The following is a 21,410-nucleotide window of genomic DNA, read 5'->3' as shown; positions in this document are numbered from 1 at the left end:
TTAGATACACCAATTTTGGTACCATTTTCACTTTTGTGATTGCAATACATATGCTAAGGAATTTAGATTTTGTAAGAAAAACAGCAAAAGAAAAGAGCAGCAGAAGAAGTGGTTCATTTGCATACCCAAGGGATTCCCACATCGGCTGAACACAAACAGTGGAGCAGAGCAGTAAGTTATAAAAATGGGCCGAGTGCAATTGGGCAACATACTTACCTGGACGGGGTCTATGGGTGATCAACAAGGCCCATGGCCTAGGTTGATGACTTTCATTGCACTTTGGAGGGGTGTTAACCTAAGGTCTACCTTATAGGTGGAGCCTACGTCGTAATTTGTGGTAGAGGGGGCCTGCGTTCGCGCGGCCCCTATCCAATACAATTACAAAATTTTGGGTTTATGTAAATGGGCCTTCATTTCTTTTTCTTCATTTCTTCGTAGTATTACTACAATGCTAATTTTTGGGCTTTCCTTAACCTGATGCGATCCATTAGAAGCTTAGTCATATTCTCGAGGAATACATAATCTTTTTGTTGACTTCTTTTATCACGTAAATTTTATTGGAGTTGTGAACCAATGTTTTATATTTTGTTACTTATGGTTTTATACGGCTGATGTGACCGTATACGTGTAAGTATTTTGGTGGGTTTTAACTTTTAAGATTGTGATAAGTGTTTTTAAGATTTTAAAGTAGGAGGGTATTGTAATTGTGGTTGTGTTAGGGCTTTTTGTGATCCTTTTGATATATTAAATATTTAGAGTTTTTACTTTTTAGGGTTTTATTCATTTATTTATGATCATAACTAATTTGACTTTCAGTCACATACTTCTATAACCTTTTAATCATTGCTGTAAATTTATTTTTACTCGCATTCATTAAACATACCAACAAATTCTAAATTAAAAATAATACTCAAAGTTGGTCATGAATAAAGAAATATCTTAAAAATTTGTAGCTATTGCGGAGGTTGGCAAGGTTATGCGTAAAAAGAACCAAAATTGTTAAAAAAATTAATAATTGTTATACTAAAATGATTAATTTTAATAGTTGAGGACATAATTTCAGATAACTATATACTACAATAGTTGTGGGATCACAACTATACTTTTTTCTTTGGTGTTGTCCAATTACAACAAGCGCTTTAATTTGGTTCTGTTGTAAAATAAACATTAAAATATTTTCAACAATGTGTTTTTGTTAGATTTTTTGCTTGTGTGGCATATTGTGTATGTGACATGACTTAGGAGTAAGGATAAAGGGAAATAAACCAACTTCTCTTACAAATTCAAATTCTTGCATCGCTTTTGAAGATGAAAAAAATAAGTGAGAAAAACTTGTACGATATGTATGTGCTTGTGGATGCGTCAGAGTGGTTACCAACTGACGAACATCCTGAATATTTTTTTCTCTATCTATTTAACACCTAAAAACTCAACCATGGTTATTTGTCTTACTTCAATTTACTTTTTATTAATGGCACATAATGTAATTGTAATATTTTTACAAGTGTTCATTACAATTAAGCTAAATTGAAAAGAAAAAAAATGACAGAGAGAGATGGTGATGCGTACACGGATTGCTTCCCGCAATAAGTGCACACTCAAGGAATCACTCAAGAACCTTTCGTGTCCAAAAGAGGATCTTACCTTGTAGACTCTTGGATTTTGAGATCCCAACTCTACAAATGCCTCACCAAACTAACAAATAATACTCTCAACCCTTAGATTATTAAGCAAGGCTAAGAATTAGAGTATTAGGAATCTAGCACTAGAATTAAGATACAAAAATAAAATTAGCTATATAATATGAGTAATAGTATTCTTTTTGGGTTTGTGGATATGTGTGTGAATATAAAGAACAAGATAAAGGGATAAACTAGCTTCTCACTAGCCTACCAAGATTGAATGCTTCTCACAAACAACCTAAACTTCAATGCACTTCTCATGCAAAGAAAAGAGAGAAATTTCACTCAAATTGAATTCTTACAAGGTGTGTCTCAAACCATTGGGTTTATGGGGTATTTATAGGGGAAAATAAGGTATTAAATATTCTAGGTCACTAATCCCACCCAAAATAAAAAATTACAACTTTGTAAAAGTAATTCCCACCCAAAATTAAAAATACAAAATAATTCCCCACCCAAAATTAAAATACAAAATAATTTCCCACCCAAAATTAAAAATACAACATTTTGCAAAAGTAATTTCCACCCAAAAATAAAAAATACAATTCTTGCAAAGTAGTTTCCCACCTAAAAAAAAATACACCTTGCAAATAATTTCACACCGGGAAATTTGATCTGATACTGAAGTCTGAATTGTCTTCAAAAGTTTTTATGTGAAGACAATTGAATAGAATTATTTTTCCAGATTGATCTTCTTCTTCACAAAAAGATGTTGGACTCCAATCTGTTTGCACAAAAGTGTTAAAAGCCTCTTGAATCTTCCTTGACTTAGATCTTGTTACCGGGCCACTCGAGACTTTTAATGGATCATTTATTTGTTGCATTCCGGTCTCATCAGATGGAGAAGCTACCAGAACGTGAACCACCGATGGGAGAAGACGACGATCTTTTGGAGCGCAGCGTCAAAAAAAAAGAAGATTGGGGATCCCTTCCCTGTTCAGAACGAAGTGGAAATGGTGTCGGAGACGCTGATCGAGCTAAGGCCGGATTCCATGGCAGTTGATGGGAAAGAGAATGGACTGGGGGGGACTATGGTTGACCTAGTTGACACTTCTCTTGACAGCAGTCCACAAAAAGACAGACCCTCGTATAAGCAAACTCTCACCGTGGAACGAGTGGATCATGGAAGAGTAGAGGCAGAGGATAGGGATTTTGACTCAGAAGATGATGAAATTGAAGACGAGGAGGAAGATAAAGATTGCCCGACTATTCGACTTACGAGGGCTGAGAAAAGAATATTGCGTGCTCCTTGGAAGCAAACCCTCATTATAAAGCTTTGAGGGAGATCTGTGGGCTACAACTATCTACTGCGTAAATTGCAAAATATGTGGAAACCTTCGGCGCCCATGGACCTTGTGGCCATTGAAAATGATTACTTCCTTGTTCGTTTTACTGCCAAAAAAGATTATGAATTTGCTAAACTTGAAGGCCCTTGGATGATATTAGATCATTATCTTGTGGTGAAGGAATGGCACCCCAACTTTGATCCCCTTACAGATAAAACGGAAAAACTCATAGTGTGGGTGAGATTCCCGTGTCTACCTATAGAGTATTTCAACTTTGTATTCCTTGAAAAAGTGGGGAAGAAGATCGGAAAGCCTATTCGTGCCGATATCTCAACAGTTATGGCAACAAGGGGGAGGTATGCTAGGATATGTGTAGAAGTTGATATAACCAAACCACTCCTAGCCAAATTCAAGCTTTACAATCGAGTTCGCAGAATCGAATATGAAGGCATACATTTGGTGTGTTTTGGGTGCGGAAGGTATGGACATAAAAAAGAGGCGTGTCCAGTCGGAAACAAGGCAGATAATCCGGTGGAGATGGATAATGTGCAACCCAACCAAAACCCATTAGCCGGTGAGGAAGGTGCAAACAAAGAAGAGTTCATCGAGATTGAAGGGAATTTCAGAAAATTACAGATTATTCGGCCAGAAGTGGTGGAAGACTTTGGCCCTTGGATGCTTGCCCAGCGCAAACAGAGGAGATTTGGGAATTATAATCCAAGAACTAACACAGGAAGGAAACACCAAGGAAATGTGGATAATACAAAAAATAAAGAAGTTCAGAAGAAACATCCCCAAAAACCTGTGGGAGAAAATTCGAGGTTCAGTGTGTTATACGACTTAGAGGAAAATGACAATGAACAGACTGAAGATTGTGAACAAAGGGAAGTGGTTCAGTTGAACTCAAGGGATCATACTGCCCAACCTAGCCGTGGGTTACAGGGCAAGGGGAAAAGACCACAGATTCAAATTTCTGCCAAACAAATTGATAATGACAAAAACCAGCCCAGGCAACCGTCCAGTGACAAGCCAAGATAACGCGCAGAAAGCAGCAAAAGTGGAGGAATGAACGGATCAAACCAAGCTGCAGCGGAGGTGGAACATGTGGTTGTGAGGGGAACACAAAAAGGAAAAACTATTACTAGAACAGTGGTGGAAACAAGAGGTGTTGGAGAAAAATCCGATTCCCTCCTCTCCCATGATGCGGCGAACCATCATCAGGATCCTCCTTTTCATGATATGGGAATGAATTGTCATTCTGCCAGTAGAGCGAATCACCCTTCTGACTGGTGTTTGGAGGAGCTTGACTCTGATGGGGAGGGCAGGGTGTCCTAACCCTGTGTCTATGTTTTTGCTTGCTTGCCTCTGGGCCTGCCGTTTGTTGTTTTGTTTTGGGTTTCCTGTTTTTCTTTCTTTTTTTACTGATTTTATGATTTTCATTACCTGGAACTGCCAAGGAGCCGCCTCAAGGGAGGTGCTCCGGGCGTTAAAAGAAATCAAGAAAACCTATAAGCCTGATTTACTTGGGCTGCTTGAAACTAAAGTCTCGGGTAGCAAGGCTGACGAGATCTGTAATAGACTGGGCTTTGATGAATGGCTTCGGGTTGAAGCCTTGGGCTTTAGCGGCGGTATTTGGGTTTTTTGGAATTCCACACTTGATATCAAACCTTTACTTACTCACCCTCAATTTGTTCTTTTGCATGTTCAAGGCTTGGATTGCACAACTTGCTTTATCTCCATTGTTTATGGTAGTCCTACGCATGCTTTAAGGAAAAACCTTTGGAACTCCCTTGATATGCATGATTTGCAGATACGAGGCCCTTGGCTTGTGGCAGGAGACTTCAACGCTGTTATCTCCCCTGAGGAAGTCAGTGAACCTCGGAACTTCTCTCACAGCCGGAGCACTGGCTTCCGGGATTGGATCTTTAACCAAAATCTTATCGACCTGGGCTTTCAGGGCTCTTAGTTCACTTGGTCTAGAGGTATTACTAAGGATACTTTCAGAGGGGCACGCCTTGACAGAGCACTTTGCAATACGGAATGGCAAATGATTTTTCAAAATATGAAGGTTACCCACCTCCCAAGATACCAATCGAATCACTCACCCTTGCTTATTAACACAAATAGCAATAGCATGGTTCAGACCAAGCCTAGATTTGTCTTTCAGGCTGCGTGGCTTCTCCATCCTGGGCTCCACGAGGTGGTGGAACACAACTGGAATAGTAACAAGAGCATAATTGACAACCTAGAGGGTCTATCAGTTAAACTATCCTCTTGGAATAAAGAGGTCTTTGGCAACATCCACTCTAAGAAAAGGAGGCTTCTTAAACGCTTGGAAGGAATTCAAAAAGCCCTTGACAAGGCCAGAAATACTGGGCTAATTAAACTGGAAGAAAAGCTTCGATCGGAGCTTGATGATGTCCTCAGACAGGAAGAACTTTTTTGGTACCAAAAATCGAGAGAAGATTGGATAGCATCGGGAGATAGAAATACCAAATTCTACCATGTCTCAACTATCATTCGAAACTTTCGTAGGAAAAATCAGAATTTGCGCAACAAAGATGGTAATATGTTGACTGATGAAGAGGAAGAGAGAAACTTGATAGCCAGTCACTTTATTGATTTATTTCGATGCGATGAGAAGTCTACCACTAGTAATTTTATGATCGATCTCTTCCCCAGGCTTGATCCAGACACTCGAACTAGTCTTCACAGTTCGATTAGAGATGATGAAGTTAAGAAAGCCATGTTTGATATGGCTCCATTTAAATCTGCAGGACCGGACGGCTTTGTTGCTGCCTTCTATCAAAAGCACTGGATGGTCGTGGGTAAGTCCATGTCTGAATTTGTCAGAAAGTTCTTGGAGAAAGGTGAATTCCCCTCGGGTTTGAATGACACATTAGTTGTATTGATCCCAAAGGTCGATCATCCTGATAATGTTTCCCAGTTCAGACCCATAAGACTCTGCAATGTTTCCTATAAGCTCATTACAAAGGTTCTCTCTAACCGGCTCAAAAGCATTATGGGCAAGGTGATTGGACCATTTCAAAGTAGTTTTGTGCCTGCTAGACAAATCTCGGACAATGTGATCATTTTCCAAGAAGTCATTCACTCGCTCAAGAGATGCAAAGGCACCAAGGGCTACATGATTATTAAAATCGATCTTGAAAAAGCCTATGACCGCCTCTCATGGTGTTTTATTAGGGACACCCTTGAGAAGGTAGGAATTGATAAAGACTGGGTTAACAAAATAATGCACGGTATTGAAACACCCAAACTCTCATTCCTCTGGAAAGGGAACCAAACTGATTACATCAAGCCTGCCAGAGGCATCCGTCAAGGGGATCCAATATCTCCCTATATCTTCGTCCTGTGTATGGAAAGACTAAGTCATCTCATTTGTGATGCTGTTAATAAAGATAGGTGGAAAGGAATCCGTTTATCAAAAAATGGTCCTATGCTTTCTCACCTTTTTTTTGCAGATGATATTGTTCTTTTTGCTGAAGCTACCAAGGAACAAATACAGATCATCAACTCTTGTTTAAATGATTTTTGCACTGCCTCTGGGCAGAAGGTAAGCATGACCAAATCCCAGATTTTTGTGTCTTCTAATACTTGTAACAATGTTGCAGCAGAGATCTCCCATGAAGCCGGAATCCCACTCACTCAAAATCTGGGACGTTACCTTGGTGTTCAAGCCATTCATGGGCGCATTTCTAAAAGCCTCTTCAGAAATATTTTAGAAAGAATTGAGCTCAAATTAGAAGGATGGAAAACGAAACAATTGACCCTTGCTGGTCGGCAAATTTTGGCTAAATCTGTTCTCTGCTCTATTCCGTATTATGCGATGCAGACTACGTTGCTTCCCCTGGGAATCTGTGATAGTATTGACAAACGCATACGCAATTTTATCTGGGGTGGCATAGATGGCAAGCGTAGCTGTAACCTAGTCAATTGGGATATTGTAACTAGGCCCAAGGGAGCAGGAGGTCTCGGAATTAGGAAGGCGCGCCATATGAATGTTGCCTTCATGGCTAAACTTAGCTGGCGCTTACTCAATGAAAAAATTTCATTATGGGCTTCAGTCATAAATCACAAGTATATGAACCAGACCTGGGATGTTGAGCAAATGCATTATACCCCCACAGCTTCTAATGCGTGGAAAGGTATATGCAAGGCCAAAAACATTATTAAAGAAGGATTACGCAAGAGGGTGAGAAATGGTCGCAATACATCCTTTTGGACCGAACCTTGGATTACAGGAGAAAATCTTGCTTGGTACGCCAATGTGGAGGTGCCAGAGGAAGAACATGATGCCACGGTAGCTTACTATTGGGACGAAGAGAGGGGTTGGAATGATTATCTCTTCCAAGGAATTCTCCCTGATGAGATCACGGATAAGCTGAAAGCATGAATGTTAAGTAATGATAATGATGCCCAGGATGAATTATTCTGGGAACCTGAGGCGAACGGAAACTTTTCTGTTACCTCAGCTTATGGCTTAATCCAAGGTGACATTGAGTCTCATAATGACAAAGGGTGGGAAAGGCTTTGGCAGGTCAAGGTTCCTAACAAGATTTGTACTTTTCTCTGGCTAGTCAGACATGGAAGAATCATGACGAACCATGAACGAAAGAGAAGAGGATTTATATATTATGACCAGTGTCAACACTGCTTGACCACTATGGAAGATATCAACCACCTTCTTAGACACTGCCCGAAAGCGATGGAAGTGTTGAGAAAACTTCTTCCTCAAACAGCCATTAATAAATTTTGGAACATTGATTTCCTAACATGGTTTGATCTGAATGTTGCAGGTAAAGGTGCTTTCAGTAGTGTTGAAAATGGTCTGATCCTTTTTGCCATTACTCTTTGGTGGATTTGGAGGTGGAGAAACGAAATAATATTCAAAGGTAAAAGCATGGATATTGATCATAAAATAAGGTGGATTAAGGTTGCAGAATCTGTTAGAGCCTTTGAGAAGATTTCACAACCGGCTAGCAATACTCATAATAAGGTCCAACGCCTCATTCGCTGGACTAAACCCCCAGATGGTTGGACGAAGATGAACATTGATGGAAGCCGAGATACACTCACAGGCCATGCAAGTTGTGGAGGACTCCTCAGGGATGTTAACGGCAACTGGCTGCTTGGTTTTAAAGCAATAGTTGGCCACTGTTCCATTGAAGAAGCGGAAGCCTAGAGTATTCTTAAGGGGCTTAAAACTATTTGGAATCATGGCTAGAGTATTCTTAAGGGGCTTAAAACTATTTGGAATCATGGCTACCGCAAAGTTATCATGCTTAAAACTATTTGGAATCATGGCTACCGCAAAGTTATCATTGAATCAGATGCCAAACGCGTTGTGGATTGGATTAATGCTAGTGAGTACGAGAAACCCCCTGTTGTGGATTGGATTAATGCTAGTGAGTACGAGAAACCCCCTACTGGTATGGTGGCTAACATCATTAATGAGTGTAGGAAGTGGTTGAGGATGAATTGGCAGATTCAATTAAATCATGTGTTTAGAGAACAAAATAAAGTAGCCGACGCTTTGGCAAGGATGGCTTTGAAATCAAAGAATGACTGGATGTTCCTGCCTCAATCGGAGAGCGAGCTTCTTGGGTTGCTCAATGATGATATTTTGGGTATTCCGGTGTCCCGTCTAGTTTGTACCGGAAGCTAATCCTTGGGGTGTCCCCCTCCCGTTTGTAAAAAAAAAAAAAGAAAAAAAAAATGTCAACTTGCCATGCTATTCCACCATGAGTCCATGACACTACATTCCATGGTTGGGTACTTGGGTTGTGGTCACATGCTACAAGCTATGCCATTAGTGGGCAGAAAAGATGCCAACACAAGGGAAGTGTATGTGTTAGATCCCACAAGCCATAACATAAAGAACTTGTACCATTGTATGGTAATTCATTGTTCATTGTGTTTTAAAAAGATGACGACCAACTCACGACCATTTGAATTGAAAAATTGAGCCTGAAAAACCCTGATCGGTTTGCACCTGTGACCCGCGTACACGTATTTCGTTCAAAATTTAAAAATTTACCAGATTATGTCAAATTTTCTAAATAATTTTCTAACCTGTACAATAAAAATCAATTGTTACGATGTGGGACAGTGCAATCACCTTTCAGTGGACATTCGGAAAGTGCTAATTGAGCACCCATCTGGAAAATGCTAACTAAGCACCTCCGAGAAGGTGCCTATGGAACACCTCTCGTAAAGGTGCTATGGAAAGTAGCAAATGCACATTAATGTGCTAATTGCAACACGTAATGAAAGGTAAATTACTTTTCGGTGTTTTTGGAAAGTAAAATTTTTTGGACTATACGGACTTTTCGATCACTCAATATTTTGAAATAGGTTATTATTGTCAATGTGAATTAATTGTAATTAATTATTTCGTAACCGTAAATATTATTTTTAATAATAAGTATAACCGTTACAAACGTTATAATTTGATTATTAAATTATATTTATGTGTCATACTTAATGCTAATTTTTAATGTCCCCTATATAAACTTTTGTGTTTGGGCAGAATTTTGAAGCTGCGAACATCATTTTTCTCTTTAATATTACGCAGTATTCTTCCCAAAAATTCTCTACCCATTCAATCCGTGAAAAGGCTTGTTCAAGCCGTTGTTCTGGTTTGTCGAAGGTAATTTAGTCTGAGCGCTCGAACTATTTTATCGTTGAGTACATTATTTCTCAAGTAGAATACATCACTTGTGAGATGTCGATTTGCCAAAAAGAAAGTGTAAGTATCACATGACTTGGATCCCTTTTCCTTCTCATTTTCTTGTTCGTTGGGATTATTTTAATAAATTTTAACCCCTTTGTATATATTTATATATATATGATGGTTGTGATTGTTTTTGTAATATTATAAATCTCATTATTTTTGAGTTATATATTTTTGAAACATTTGTTAATATATANCAAACGCGTTGTGGATTGGATTAATGCTAGTGAGTACGAGAAACCCCCTACTGGTATGGTGGCTAACATCATTAATGAGTGTAGGAAGTGGTTGAGGATGAATTGGCAGATTCAATTAAATCATGTGTTTAGAGAACAAAATAAAGTAGCCGACGCTTTGGCAAGGATGGCTTTGAAATCAAAGAATGACTGGATGTTCCTGCCTCAATCGGAGAGCGAGCTTCTTGGGTTGCTCAATGATGATATTTTGGGTATTCCGGTGTCCCGTCTAGTTTGTACCGGAAGCTAATCCTTGGGGTGTCCCCCTCCCGTTTGTAAAAAAAAAAAAAGAAAAAAAAAATGTCAACTTGCCATGCTATTCCACCATGAGTCCATGACACTACATTCCATGGTTGGGTACTTGGGTTGTGGTCACATGCTACAAGCTATGCCATTAGTGGGCAGAAAAGATGCCAACACAAGGGAAGTGTATGTGTTAGATCCCACAAGCCATAACATAAAGAACTTGTACCATTGTATGGTAATTCATTGTTCATTGTGTTTTAAAAAGATGACGACCAACTCACGACCATTTGAATTGAAAAATTGAGCCTGAAAAACCCTGATCGGTTTGCACCTGTGACCCGCGTACACGTATTTCGTTCAAAATTTAAAAATTTACCAGATTATGTCAAATTTTCTAAATAATTTTCTAACCTGTACAATAAAAATCAATTGTTACGATGTGGGACAGTGCAATCACCTTTCAGTGGACATTCGGAAAGTGCTAATTGAGCACCCATCTGGAAAATGCTAACTAAGCACCTCCGAGAAGGTGCCTATGGAACACCTCTCGTAAAGGTGCTATGGAAAGTAGCAAATGCACATTAATGTGCTAATTGCAACACGTAATGAAAGGTAAATTACTTTTCGGTGTTTTTGGAAAGTAAAATTTTTTGGACTATACGGACTTTTCGATCACTCAATATTTTGAAATAGGTTATTATTGTCAATGTGAATTAATTGTAATTAATTATTTCGTAACCGTAAATATTATTTTTAATAATAAGTATAACCGTTACAAACGTTATAATTTGATTATTAAATTATATTTATGTGTCATACTTAATGCTAATTTTTAATGTCCCCTATATAAACTTTTGTGTTTGGGCAGAATTTTGAAGCTGCGAACATCATTTTTCTCTTTAATATTACGCAGTATTCTTCCCAAAAATTCTCTACCCATTCAATCCGTGAAAAGGCTTGTTCAAGCCGTTGTTCTGGTTTGTCGAAGGTAATTTAGTCTGAGCGCTCGAACTATTTTATCGTTGAGTACATTATTTCTCAAGTAGAATACATCACTTGTGAGATGTCGATTTGCCAAAAAGAAAGTGTAAGTATCACATGACTTGGATCCCTTTTCCTTCTCATTTTCTTGTTCGTTGGGATTATTTTAATAAATTTTAACCCCTTTGTATATATTTATATATATATGATGGTTGTGATTGTTTTTGTAATATTATAAATCTCATTATTTTTGAGTTATATATTTTTGAAACATTTGTTAATATATACATTCCGTATATATATATATATATATATATATTATTTTTATTAAAAATCGACTTATTCGCGCAACATATGTATGGAAATCGACTTACGTTAATCCAACCTTTTAGCTTTCCTTTGGATCAACGTAACCTACCCATTGTCATAGTCTCTGGCAACAGAATAGACATATGGAAAAACAAAATTAAAATGACTGTAGGAAACTTCAACCTTGTGGACTGTAATAATGCAGTATACATGTCAGCAATTTTCCCTGCATAAAAATTTAAAAACTTATGGTTTAATTTTTACAAATTAAAGTCTATCTTTAAGCATGCAACGTAACCCAACAATGAATATTAAAACATTTTTCTCTGTATTAAAACATGCTAATAATGAATGATGGTAACAGTTACGGAAATAACGGTTTTCATTACGAAGTCTATATTGATGACATATAGGCTATATAGGCAAAGGTCATGTTATTGCTCCGATTACACAAAAAATACACCATCATATTGAATCAGAAACTAAGTGGGAGTACTTTGCAAAAATTGCTACAGTATTTGGGCATCAATGCAACAATATAACTATATAAGTGAGTGGATATGACTGGATGCTAGATTTTAATTTATACATAAACAATTCATGTATATATAAGTATATGTTTCATATTCCGCTATCAATTTAGTATGAGAGCATGTTTATCCCTGCCTAGTTGTTTAAATTATACGATATACATTTTTGAAACTATATGATATGCAATATATAATTTACTGTTTTTCTCAAAAATTTATATGCAATTTGTATTTGTTTGGAGTTTGTATACATATTTAACACTGCTACAAAAATTACATATAATGTCGTACATATAACATCGATTTTTTGTCAAACCGACATCAAAATGATAGATAAAATTAAAATTAAAAAAAAAGTATTTAACGCCAATTTTCTACAAAAATCAACGTCGTATATTAAATATTAAAAAAAAAAATTACACAATACATCTCTTAGATACACCAATTTTGGTACCGTTTAACTTTTGTGGATGCCATAAAAATGCTAAGGAATTTAGATTTTGTAAATGCCAGTAAGAAAAACAGCAAAAGAAAAGAGCAGCAGGAGAAGTGGTTCATTTGCATACCCAAGGGTTTCCCACATCGGCAGAACACAAAAGGGGGAGAGGAGCGGTGGGTTATAAAATAGGGCCGAGTGCTATTGGGCAACATACTTACCTGGATGGGGTCAATGGGCAATCAACAAGGCCCATGGCCTAGGTTGATGACTTCCATTGCACTTTGGAGGGGTGTTAACCTAAGGTCTACCTTATAAGTGGAGCCTACGTCAGGGGGCCTGCGTTCGCGCGGTCCTTACCCAATTTCATACAAAAGTTTTGGGGCAAATTATACCATGTATCACAGTGCACATAGTAATGTGCATCACGTACTTAAACGAAGTTGTTTTGAGCATTGTAAACTAATTGTTTGTTTTTTCGGAAATTACGTTCTCGTTTTGGTCGGTCTCTATATTTATGTTAATATTCTGTATATTCATGTTATTAACACAGGTTGTGATGTGTTTGTGCATTCGAATGTTAGGAGGACGAGTTATGTGTATTGTGTGTCAATATTCTGTGTATTCTGAACAAACATTCTGTGTATTCTAGGCAAACGTTCTGTGTATTCTAGATAATGATTATGTGTATTATAGATAACGAATTCCCTGGAGTCATTCGCGTCGCGTCCACTAACACCAAAACGACGTCGTTTTACGCACGTGATGCACATTGCTATGTGCACCGTGGTGCAGGATATACCGATTGAAGTTTCGATGTCTTCTACAAAAGCCCATTTGTTTGTGCGCAGTTGTCTACTTGTATATTTGATGTTGGGCTTCTGCAATTGGGCTCCGCTAAAACATAATGCGATCCACTAGAAGCTTAGTCCATACTCTCTAATAATCGTTAATCTTTTTGTTGACTTATTTATGAAGTAGATATTCATTGGAGTTGTGAACCGATGTTTTATGTTTTGTTAATATATCTAATTACCAATGGAAAGAGGAATACAAAAAATGGAATTAAGAAACACTTTAATTGGATGAACTTTAATAATAAGTTACAATGTAAATAAATATGTTATTTATACTTTATAGCAATATTTCTAACTAAGATAACTAACCACTAACACCTATATCACTAACAATTACCCCACAAACCATTAACATTGGTTTAATTATAACAACATTATTATTATAATAGGAATGCAGTTACTTTTCACTATCAATCGTGTGGAGTGACTTGATCACAATTTATTTAGTTAACTGATTTTATTTTATTTTATTTTATTTCCATTGGACTAGATGTGGTCGTTAATTTTATGGTTACAAATTTATTAAGATTGTGCAAGTCATGTGAGTGTAACTAATTAAAAGGAACCACTCAATTAGAATGTTGCAAAATGCACTATAGAGTAATGTATTGGAATATATACACTCCTTAAAGATCGCGGCATGCATTAAGGATATAATAATGTTCTTAGCCTTGTAATTGTCTGTCATTTATAAGAGGTTATGAATTGAATTGTGGATTAATGAGAATAAGCAGGTATAAATAGTGTACAGGAGGAAGGAAGTTACAACTACTGACTAACCTATAGGAGCCTATTTAGAACAACTAATAAATATAAATAATGTCAGCCACACATATGTTTAACAATTTACACGTTGCATTTGACAATTTCTACTACTACACAGAATTGTTGTAGTTTAATATTAAAATTTAGGGAGATTTTTAGGGTGTCAAACCTGATAAGGAATAATCCTCCATTGTAATCAATTATTGATGTGTATAATCATATATGGAAAGATGAACAATGTCAGCAAAGATCCTCTCAATTCATCTCTTTTATTAAGTGATTCTCAACAATTTAGAGAGAGGAGAGAGGCTTCTTGAGCCTTCTTTAGAGAGAGAGAGTCGACAGAGGAAAAAGATCCAAAAGTCCTTTACATGTAGGTTTAGGTTCCTTTATATAGGATGGGCCAACACCCGTATTCGTATACCGTCTACGTACCAAATACTCAGGACCGTATACCCGGGGTATATTCCCTATCAAAACCCATAGAAAAAAATGATGTTTTAGATAATAAAATCAAGCATTAACTTGTAAAAATTCTTTAAATCTAGTTCTTCAATTTTAAGATACTGAGAATAATATAATCAACTAAAATAAATAAATAAATAAATTATAAGAAACAACATTAGAAAAAGAGAGATTGAATTCTAGTGAGAGGTTTAATTTATTCAGTAGCTAAATTAAAGATAGAGGCCTCTAATAATATTCTAATTTTAAGTGTGAGCAATTGCTATCTAATGTAATTGTCACTCTCGTGCGTAAACATGTAATTAAATGTGTAGATTCTACTCTCATAGTAATTCATAAAATTCAACCAACTAAGCACACGCAATATAAAATTTCCTGAAAAATCACTCCTGTGCGACATCTACTAGTGCGTTTGTGATGCCTAAGTTAATTCCTCTTGTGCACAATTAACAAATAATAAGAATAACATACAACTTGATCATTGAGTTGTGAATTCTCGTGGTAAGGAGAAACTATGCGGAGCAGTTATGACTTCCAAGCTATTTTTGACCCTTGTAACTTTAAAATTAGACTTTATGCGGAGCAGTTATGACTTTTGCTCCATTTTTACACTGATTTTCACTTATGATCAAGATTATTCAGAACACCAATTTAAAACTCATCAAGGGGTATTTTAGCCATTTCTTTAGCTCTATTAAGTTACCCAATTTTACAATTTAATAAAAAAATATAACAAAAACACAAGTTAGCTTCAAAAGATAACTAAAACATGCAAAATTGATAAGTTAGTGTATAGTCAAGAACAATCACACAAAATATACTTAAAGAATAATGTAAAAGTGTATAAATTATGCATTTCTCAACATTGTTGATGGGTTTGTATAATATATATAATAAAGATAATTATTTTTTATTTAGAAAAAAAATAACATTCTTGATTCTTAAGTTATACTATATATTTGAAGTGACATTATATTTTGTTGTTACCGTTAAGTTTGTGTTAGTTTGTTATCAAAATTAGATTTTTCCATTGATGAATGTAGAAAATTCAGGCAACCTCCAATTATTGAATGACTTATTTTAACAATAATGATAACAACTTTCAAAAAAACAATAATGATAACAATGTGATATGAAGGTGAATGCAAATGGCATTTCTTGTAGCTATTAGGACTCTATGTAGTTGAGTCATAGTATGAGTCTCTGTCTCAGTAGACTTAGGAATCCTCTAGTATATATACCTGTGTAATCTGTACAGTTTATGATTGAACACTTAATACAATATTGCAGCTCTCATCTGGTATCAATCGCTAGGTTAACTCCATGGCTGATAATGACGGTTCTGTTAATTCTTCAGAACGGACCGTTTCAGATGGAGTCACGGGATCCTAGGTTTCTTCTATTGTTTTTCCACTGCCTGCTGCCCATCATGTTGTGAGTATCAAACTCAACAACCGTAATTTTCTGTTTTAGCGTACGCAAGTGGTTCCGTTTTTACGAGGCCACGAACTCATTGGATTTGTCGACGGCTCGTACCCCTGCCCGCCGGCTTTTCTACCGCCGGCTATTGCCACTGCCGCGCCGCTGCCGAATCCCGCGTATGCCTCGTGGGTGCGCCGTGATCAAGCCCTTCTCTCCATGATCGTGTCGTCGTTGTCCGAGGAGGTTCTGTCAATTGCCATCGGCCTCAACACGTCGAAGGCGGTTTGGGACGCGATCGAACAGTCACTAGCGTCGGCGTCGCATTCCCAGCAACTGCATCTCCTCGGCCAGTTGCACAACCTTCGCCAAGGTGACTCCTCCACTACGGATTACCTCGGGCGTGCTCGGCTGATCATTGAAGATCTCTCCCTCGTCGGTCGAGCTGTTTCGTTGGAGGAGCAGAACCTCTACGTTTTCCGGGGGCTTCGACCGGAGTTTCGCACTGTGACGGCGTCGTTGGCAATTCGGGGCCGTCTTGTCTCCATTCCGGAGCTTGCAGATCTGCTTGGCGCCCAGGAGTTTATTGGCGGGGACGAGTTTGCTGCTGCTCAGTCGCCGGCAGCGGCGTTTTCCGCTCAGCGAGGAGGGCAGCGAGGTCGCGGTGGCGGTCACGCGACTGGTTCGGGCTCCGGTCATCAGCAGCGTGGGCGCGGTGGCCGAGCGTGGCGCGACAACTCCGGTCAGCAGCACCGGGGCGGTGGCAGGGGGCGTGGTCGGCAGCAGCAGTCTGGGCAGCTTCAATGCCAAATATGCGGTCATTATGGGCATTCTGCTCTCTCGTGTTTTCGCTTGCCCCCCGGGTTTAATCCCCAAGCGAATTATGTTTATCAGGAGGAGCCCTTGCCGTCCAGTTCCGGTTCTCACGTGTGGTATCCTGACACGGGTGCGACTCATCATGCCACGCCCGATATAGCAGCACTATCTGGTTCAGATCCATATACTGGTAATGACACCCTTCGTGTCGGTGACAGTACGCAACTATCTATTAGTAGTGTAAGCCATGATTCCTTGTCTGCTCCTTCTCAGACTCTTCGTTTGTCTAATAGATTGCATGTTCCGTCTCTATCTGCGTCTTTATTATCTGCTCAGCGCTTCGCGACTGATAATAAAGTCTTTTTTGAGTTTCACCCTTCGTTTTTTGTTGTGAAGGATATTCAGACCAGGGAAATCCTTCTCCGGGGCAATAGCTCGGGTGGTCTCTATACTTTGCCGGTTCCAGATGTCTCTCCTTCTGCGTTTCTTTCTGCTCGTGCATCCGTCTCTACGTGGCACGATCGGTTGGGTCATCCACATCAGCGTGTTCTTAGTCGTGTTTTGAAGTCCTGTTCGGTTAGTGCGTCAAATAAATTTGATTCTCGTTTGTGTTCTGCGTGTCAAATGGGCAAATCTATGTAGTTGAGTCATAGTATGAGTCTCTGTCTCCTCTCCCTAGGCTGAGACGATTTTTCACCATCCCCCTGTCTCAGTGGAGCCGCCTGATGAACCCCCTCCTGCTGCGGTTGCTCCAAGACGACCTCGAGGCCGACCTCGTGGTCGTACCACCCGCCCTACTGAGCGATCTCATTCTATGGCGACTCGGAGTCGGTCTGTTGCACCAGTTACAGGTCTGTCTGTTCAGGTTTCTACTTCTGATCCCACTTGTTATACACAGGCTGTGAAGTTTCCTGAATGGAGGGATGCGATGGATCAAGAGTTTAATGCTCTTCTGCAGAATCAGACTTGGAGTCTGGTTCCTACAACATCTTCTATGAATATTATTGGCTGCAAGTGGGTCTTTCGCACTAAGCGGAAAGCAGATGGCTCAATTGAGAGGCACAAGGCCAGGCTAGTGGCAAAGGGGTTTAACCAAGTCCCTGGGCAAGATTTCTTTGACACTTTTAGTCCGGTTGTTAAGCCTACTACGGTCAGGTTGCTTCTGTCTCTTGCTATTTCTCATGGCTGGTCGGTAAGGCAGCTGGATGTTCACAATGCATTCTTGAATGGTCACTTGAGTGAGACTGTTTATATGCGTCAGCCTCCAGGATATGTTGATCCCCAGTTTCCAGATCATGTCTGTTTACTTAAACGGTCTTTGTATGGGCTGAAACAAGCTCCGCGAGCTTGGTTTAATCGTTTGTATGGGCTGAAACAAGCTCCGCGAGCTTGGTTTAATCGTTTGCATGCTTTTTTATTATCTGTTGGATTTCAAGCATCCAAGACCGATGTTTCATTGTTTTATTATTCTCAAGCATCTGCTACTGCCGATGTTTCATTGTTTTATTATTCTCAAGCATCTGCTACTGTATACTTATTGGTCTATGTTGATGATATCCTTGTTATGGGTAATAATTCGGCTGTGGTGACTACTTTGCTTTCCAAGTTGTCTAGTGCTTTTAAAATTCGTGATCTTGGAGAGCCTGGTTTTTTTTCTAGGGATTGAGACCATCAAGTGCTCTGATGGTCTTATGCTTTCTCAGCAGCGGTACATGACTGATATTCTGAAGCGTGCTGGTATGACAGATTGTAAACCTCTTGCTACTCCTCTGTCTGTTTCGACATCCTCTTCTGTCAGCATAGACTTGTTTGATGATCCTACTCGGTACAGGAGTCTGGCAGGTGCGTTGCAATACCTGACTGTTACCCGACCTGATTTATCTTTTGCAGTAAATCTGCTTTGTCAGCATATGCATGCTCCTACTGTCATGCACTGGGAGCAGTTAAAGCGGGTGTTGAGATATGTCAAGGGTACTCTCTCTATGGGTCTGCGGCTGCGCAAGTCTGCTTCCACTGAGCTGCATGCCTTTTCTGATTCTGACTGGGCTGGCTGTCCTGAGGACAGAAAGTCCACTAGTGGCTATGCTGTGTTCCTTGGCACCAATCTCGTGTCCTGGGTGTGTAAGAAGCAGAGAACAGTTGCTAGGTCCTCTACTGAGGGTGAGTATAAGGCTTTGGCTGATGTCTGTGCTGAGGTGGTCTGGATTCTCTCCTTGCTGCGTGAAATAGGTGCTCCTCATATTCCAATTCCCAAACTTTGGTGTGACAACCTTGGTGCTACCTACATGTGTGTCAATCCGGTCTTCCATGCTCGCACTAAACATGTAGAGATAGATTACCACTTCGTAAGGGACAAGGTGGCCTCTGGTGACATTCAGGTGAATTTTATCTCTACCAAGGATCAGTTTGCTGACATCTCACCAAACCTCTTACTGGGCCCAGGTTCTCCTTTCTGAGAGACAAGCTGCAGGTTATCGCTATACCCTTCGCTTGAGGGGAAGTATTAGGACTCTATGTAGTTGAGTCATAGTATGAGTCTCTGTCTCAGTAGACTAAGGAATCCTCTAGTATATATACTTGTGTAATCTGTACAGTTTATGATTGAACACTTAATACAATATTGTAGCTCTCATCGTAGCAACATTAATAATTGGAGATGGCGCTGTTATTGCTTGAGAATTACTCAATTCATGGCCATGATAGGTTTTTTTTTTTTTTTTTTTGAAAATAAATATTAAAAAAATGAATGAAGATCATTCTTAACTACTTCTTTGTTGTTCCCTAACCCTTAGCTTGCAGAGCATCTAGGAGGATGTAAATTATGGTAACTCAACTGAACACAGATATTAGACATTTACTTACTAACGTACATAAGGAGTTTCTAAACTTCACCCATGTGACCAATTGAGCTGCCCATACGGGCTTCTTAGCTACTTCTTTGATAGCAATACTAGACAACAAGGATGAAGGTGCCATAGAAGGGGGGGAAAAGTTGAAGCTCAACATTGCATTGCCAAACTATTAGACTGTACTAATTAATGATTATTGCGAGACTAATTTAATTAAAGGATAGAGTTACAATTGTGATGTTATAATTATGGGATTATAACGAGGCTAATTATGGAGGAGACTAATTAGGGAAAGTATGATGCTAATTATTCTAGAATTAATAAAGATTTACTATTTAGGCATTCACTAAGTAATAGATAATTTCGGTGGGCCAAAGACCTTATGGTCTAGTGGCACCCAGTTTACACTTCCACATGGAAGGGAGTAGGTTTGAGCCTCAGTGAAGTCAACTGTTGACTCTTTTTGCTTTAGTAGCTTGAGAAAGCAATTGTTGACTCACTGCATTGTAACAGAGTCATTAGTCCTAAAAGAAAAAGATAATTTCGGTGGTAAAAGTTTATAAATAATAGATCGAGAAAATACCAATTTTGGTTTCACAACTATTAGCAAAATAACAATTTTGGTCCACATGTTTAATTTCTACCAATTTTGATCCCATGACTATTGTTTTAGTTCCAATTTTCATCCACGGCTATTGTTTTAGTGCCAAAATTCATCGCATCGGTCACCCATCCGTTTAAAACGTGCAAAAATCTAAAATTGTTAAGGGTATTTTTGTTATTTTCAACTCAATATCCCAATTTGAACATGAATAAAGAGATTTAAGTTCTAAGATCGATCACAATTCACAGTTCTCCTCAAATTAAGGTAAAATGTGGAAGAGAACTGTGAATTGTGATCGATCTTAAGGCTTAAATATCTTTATTCATGCTCAGATTAGGATATTGAGTTGAAAAGGAATAAAATACCTTTAAAAATTTTAGATTTCGGCACGTTTTAAACGGATGGATACGGTGACCAGCGCGATGAATTTTGGCACTAAAACAATAGTCGTGGATGAAAATTGATACTAAAACAATAGTCGTGGGACCAAAATTGGTATTTGCTCATAATAGATCTTTATGTACCAATTGGATCATCAAATTATTAAAACATTTAGGATTATTATTAATGAATCCTTCAAAGGATTTCAATTTGGAGTGTTTATTTCCTTTTACATTTCTCTTAAATTTGTCTTTTAATGTTTATTTTTGAAATAATTATTATTCAATTCATTTTTTTATTGAAATCTTTTTAATTTGTACCATAATTAAACAATTAAAAGATAATTATAATAAATAATTTATTTACTATAATGTAGAGCAATTTAAAGGATTGTTAGCTATCAAGGTGACAACCGACAAAAGTTTGATAGTGTAGCCTTTGGAACTTCAACCGACAAAAGTTCTATTGCAACACATTTTTATGGGCCCCACTAGAACGACAATCACAAGACTCGAAAATTGTACCGGTCTTTATATTGGTTTGTGCTTTGACTTTAAACTTTGTGGTTATCAAATCAATTGTCCAACCAACTTAGCTGAACTTGTTTCCTAAATAATTATTAAGAATCATTTTCATTCTCCCTTATTTTTATTCCTTGTTACTTTACTTAAAGCCACAGACGCACAAAGTATGTATTTTTTTGTAGTTTGCACTTTGCACCTACTCAAATTATGCTCATCGACACAATTTGTATTAGCTAGAGTTGTACGTGCTTTCATTGATTTTTCATTGAG

At 38.3% G+C, this 21,410-nt stretch overlaps 3 protein-coding genes, 1 non-coding gene and 1 pseudogene across 4 annotated transcripts; all 5 read left to right on the top strand.

The window, feature by feature from the left end:
• Positions 1–208: 208 nt before the first annotated feature.
• Positions 209–369, top strand: LOC116026385. The gene has a single exon (XR_004099853.1). It is a non-coding gene; the product is annotated as a U1 spliceosomal RNA (small nuclear RNA).
• A 2,659-nt stretch (positions 370–3,028) lies between these two features.
• On the top strand, positions 3,029–4,006 carry LOC116024197. The gene has a single exon (XM_031265098.1). It carries the CDS (start codon positions 3,029–3,031, stop codon positions 4,004–4,006), a length of 978 nt encoding a protein of 325 aa, XP_031120958.1.
• Positions 4,007–4,397: 391 nt separating this feature from the next.
• Positions 4,398–4,934, top strand: LOC116024196. The gene has a single exon (XM_031265096.1). It carries the CDS (start codon positions 4,398–4,400, stop codon positions 4,932–4,934), a length of 537 nt encoding a protein of 178 aa, XP_031120956.1.
• A 3,333-nt stretch (positions 4,935–8,267) lies between these two features.
• On the top strand, positions 8,268–8,654 carry LOC116024195. Its single transcript, XM_031265095.1, has one exon. The coding sequence runs from the start codon at positions 8,268–8,270 to the stop codon at positions 8,652–8,654; it is 387 nt and encodes a 128-aa protein (XP_031120955.1).
• A 4,019-nt stretch (positions 8,655–12,673) lies between these two features.
• LOC116026355 lies at positions 12,674–12,820 on the top strand (annotated as a pseudogene).
• Positions 12,821–21,410: the final 8,590 nt, after the last annotated feature.

This window comes from Ipomoea triloba, chromosome 7, assembly GCF_003576645.1.
Source record: "Ipomoea triloba cultivar NCNSP0323 chromosome 7, ASM357664v1".
Classification (NCBI taxonomy): Eukaryota; Viridiplantae; Streptophyta; class Magnoliopsida; order Solanales; family Convolvulaceae; genus Ipomoea; species Ipomoea triloba.
This window is presented reverse-complemented; position numbering and strand designations above follow the sequence as displayed.

Coding starts and splice junctions, on each gene's coding strand:
- LOC116024197 (XM_031265098.1), top strand. CDS start 3,029: ATGGACCTTGTGGCCATTGAAAATGATTACTTCCTTGTTCGTTTTACT.
- LOC116024196 (XM_031265096.1), top strand. CDS start 4,398: ATGATTTTCATTACCTGGAACTGCCAAGGAGCCGCCTCAAGGGAGGTG.
- LOC116024195 (XM_031265095.1), top strand. CDS start 8,268: ATGCTTAAAACTATTTGGAATCATGGCTACCGCAAAGTTATCATTGAA.